General features: G+C 49.6%; 1 protein-coding gene across 1 annotated transcript in view; it reads left to right on the top strand.

The window, feature by feature from the left end:
* Window positions 1-1,236: 1,236 nt before the first annotated feature.
* DUSP15 (dual specificity phosphatase 15) overlaps window positions 1,237-2,036 on the top strand; it is a 9,992-nt gene continuing 9,192 nt past the window's right edge. The window contains exon 1 of the mRNA XM_011960042.1: window positions 1,237-2,008. Within this exon, the coding sequence (XP_011815432.1) occupies window positions 1,997-2,008 (12 nt within the window). The 5' untranslated portion in view covers window positions 1,237-1,996. The remainder of the gene's footprint in view (window positions 2,009-2,036) is intronic.

Below are 2,036 nucleotides of genomic sequence, written 5' to 3' on the forward strand. Positions count from 1 at the left end.
ATCACTTGGACTCGGGAAGGGGAACATCACACATCAGGGCCTATCATGGGGGGGTAGAGGGGAGAGATTGCATTGGGAGTTATACCTGATATAAATGACGAATTGATGGGTGCTGACGAGTTGATGGGTGCAGCACACCAACATGGCACAAGTATACATATGCAACAAACCTGCACGTTATGCACATGTACCCTAGAACTTAAAGCATAATAATAATAAAAAAATAAAAAAAATAGTATGTTGCTTAAGCTGGTCTCAAACTCCTGGGCTCAAGTGATCCTCGCGCCTCAGCATCCCCATGTGTTGGGATTACAGGCGTGAGCCACCGCGCCTGGCTTTCTCCTCTTCAAACAGCTGAGTTCTTCTTATACATCACCTCTCAGCTCAAATGCCACTTATTCAGAGAGGTTCTCCATGGCCGCTTTGTTTCCTTCATAGAAAACTGGGACCATTTGTAAATAATTTGTCTCTTTGCTTACTTTGTTTGCCTTCCCTCCTAGATCTCAGATGTCTAATATGTAGCTACTAGCTGCATATGACTAGTAAGCATTTGGAATGTGACTTGTCTGAATTGAGACGTAAAAGACACCAGATTTTGAATAGTTAATACAATTTAAAAAGGATATAAAATATCTCATTTATAGTTTTAAAATACCGACTATATGTTGAAATGGTATTTTGGATATATTGGGTTAAATAAAAATATTATCAACAATTAACTTGTTTCTGCTTTTTAAATGTGGCTGTACATGTGGCTGGCATTATAGTTCATTTGGACAATGCTGGTCTAGACCGTTAGCTAATGAAGGTAGGAACAATCTCTACCCACTGCTGTGTCCCTAGTCTCTATCATATACTAGATGCTCAGTAAGTATGTACTGAATAATTTGGTATTTATGAGAACTCTGGGCTTTTATGAGCGCTGAGACAGGCAGTCCCATGTATGCTATGAACTTGAGGGAGGAAGAAACAGGAAAGAAACAGTTTTATTTTTCTCCAATCACTGTGGGCTCTGTGGATTCTCTCTGTCCTGCTCTCTATCCACAATCCCCAGTCACCTACAACTATAGATTGAGGGGTGGGAGTGATGGCTGGAGGAACAAAGCTGGTGCAGCTGCTTCTATTTCAGTCCTATAGGAAGTGTCTTGATTATTTTACTTTCTCCAGCTTTGGTCCTGGGAGCCGGAAGGGCTCACCTCAACATTCTCAGATACACAGATAGGGTTAGCTGGGGCTCATGGGGACTTTCCCAGGGTCATCTAGCAGGTCAGAGGTGAACAGGGCCTCAAATCTTGGTCTCCAGACCCCTTCCAGGACCCTGACCTCTAGCTATTAATACATCCTGATGTAGTCTCCTTTAGACTGGAACCCTCCCTGAAACCCCTCTCCAAACATTCACCTGTGATTTCTTGGAGCACTTAATGGCAGTTGTGCCTGGTCCCAGCAGAGCTTACCTAGATGGCACCATCCCTCCTAGGAGCCGAAATGGATGGAAGGAAGGAAGGAGAGGATGGATGTATGGATGGGAAGACGGACGGGTGAATGAGGGTGGGAGAATGGATGGGAAAGGAGGAAGGCTGGTTGGTAGGGTGTCTGCACGGGTGGAGGGGATGTATCGGAAGGAATTACCCACTTATCACGTTCCAAGCAGACTCTGACGAGTAGAGAGCCGTTGGCGATCAAAGTCCAGCCCCGTCACGTTTCTGCTGTAAGCCGAGGCGGGAGAAGTTGGGTGCTTTGCCCCGGGGCCCGCAGGGAGGTCCAGGCAGAGCCGGAAGGGAGACGGGAGTTTGTGGACCGGCTGGGGGGCTCTAGGCGACATCCCCCCATCAGCCCGCGCCTGCCGGTGCCAGGGTGGGGGTAGCGCCCCCACCCCCACCTCCGGAGGTGGCGGCCCCACGCGGCCCCAACAAACTGCCGTTGTCCCGCGGGCCGTGGGCCGGGCACACTGGGGCTTTGTCCGGCCCCCCGCCGCGACCCGAGGGGGGGGCCCCACATGACCGAAGGGGTAGGAGGAGCCTGTGGCGGCGGCGGCG

This window comes from Colobus angolensis, unplaced genomic scaffold (assembly GCF_000951035.1).
Source record: "Colobus angolensis palliatus isolate OR3802 unplaced genomic scaffold, Cang.pa_1.0 Scaffold114, whole genome shotgun sequence".
In the NCBI taxonomy this organism is placed as follows: domain Eukaryota; kingdom Metazoa; phylum Chordata; class Mammalia; order Primates; family Cercopithecidae; genus Colobus; species Colobus angolensis.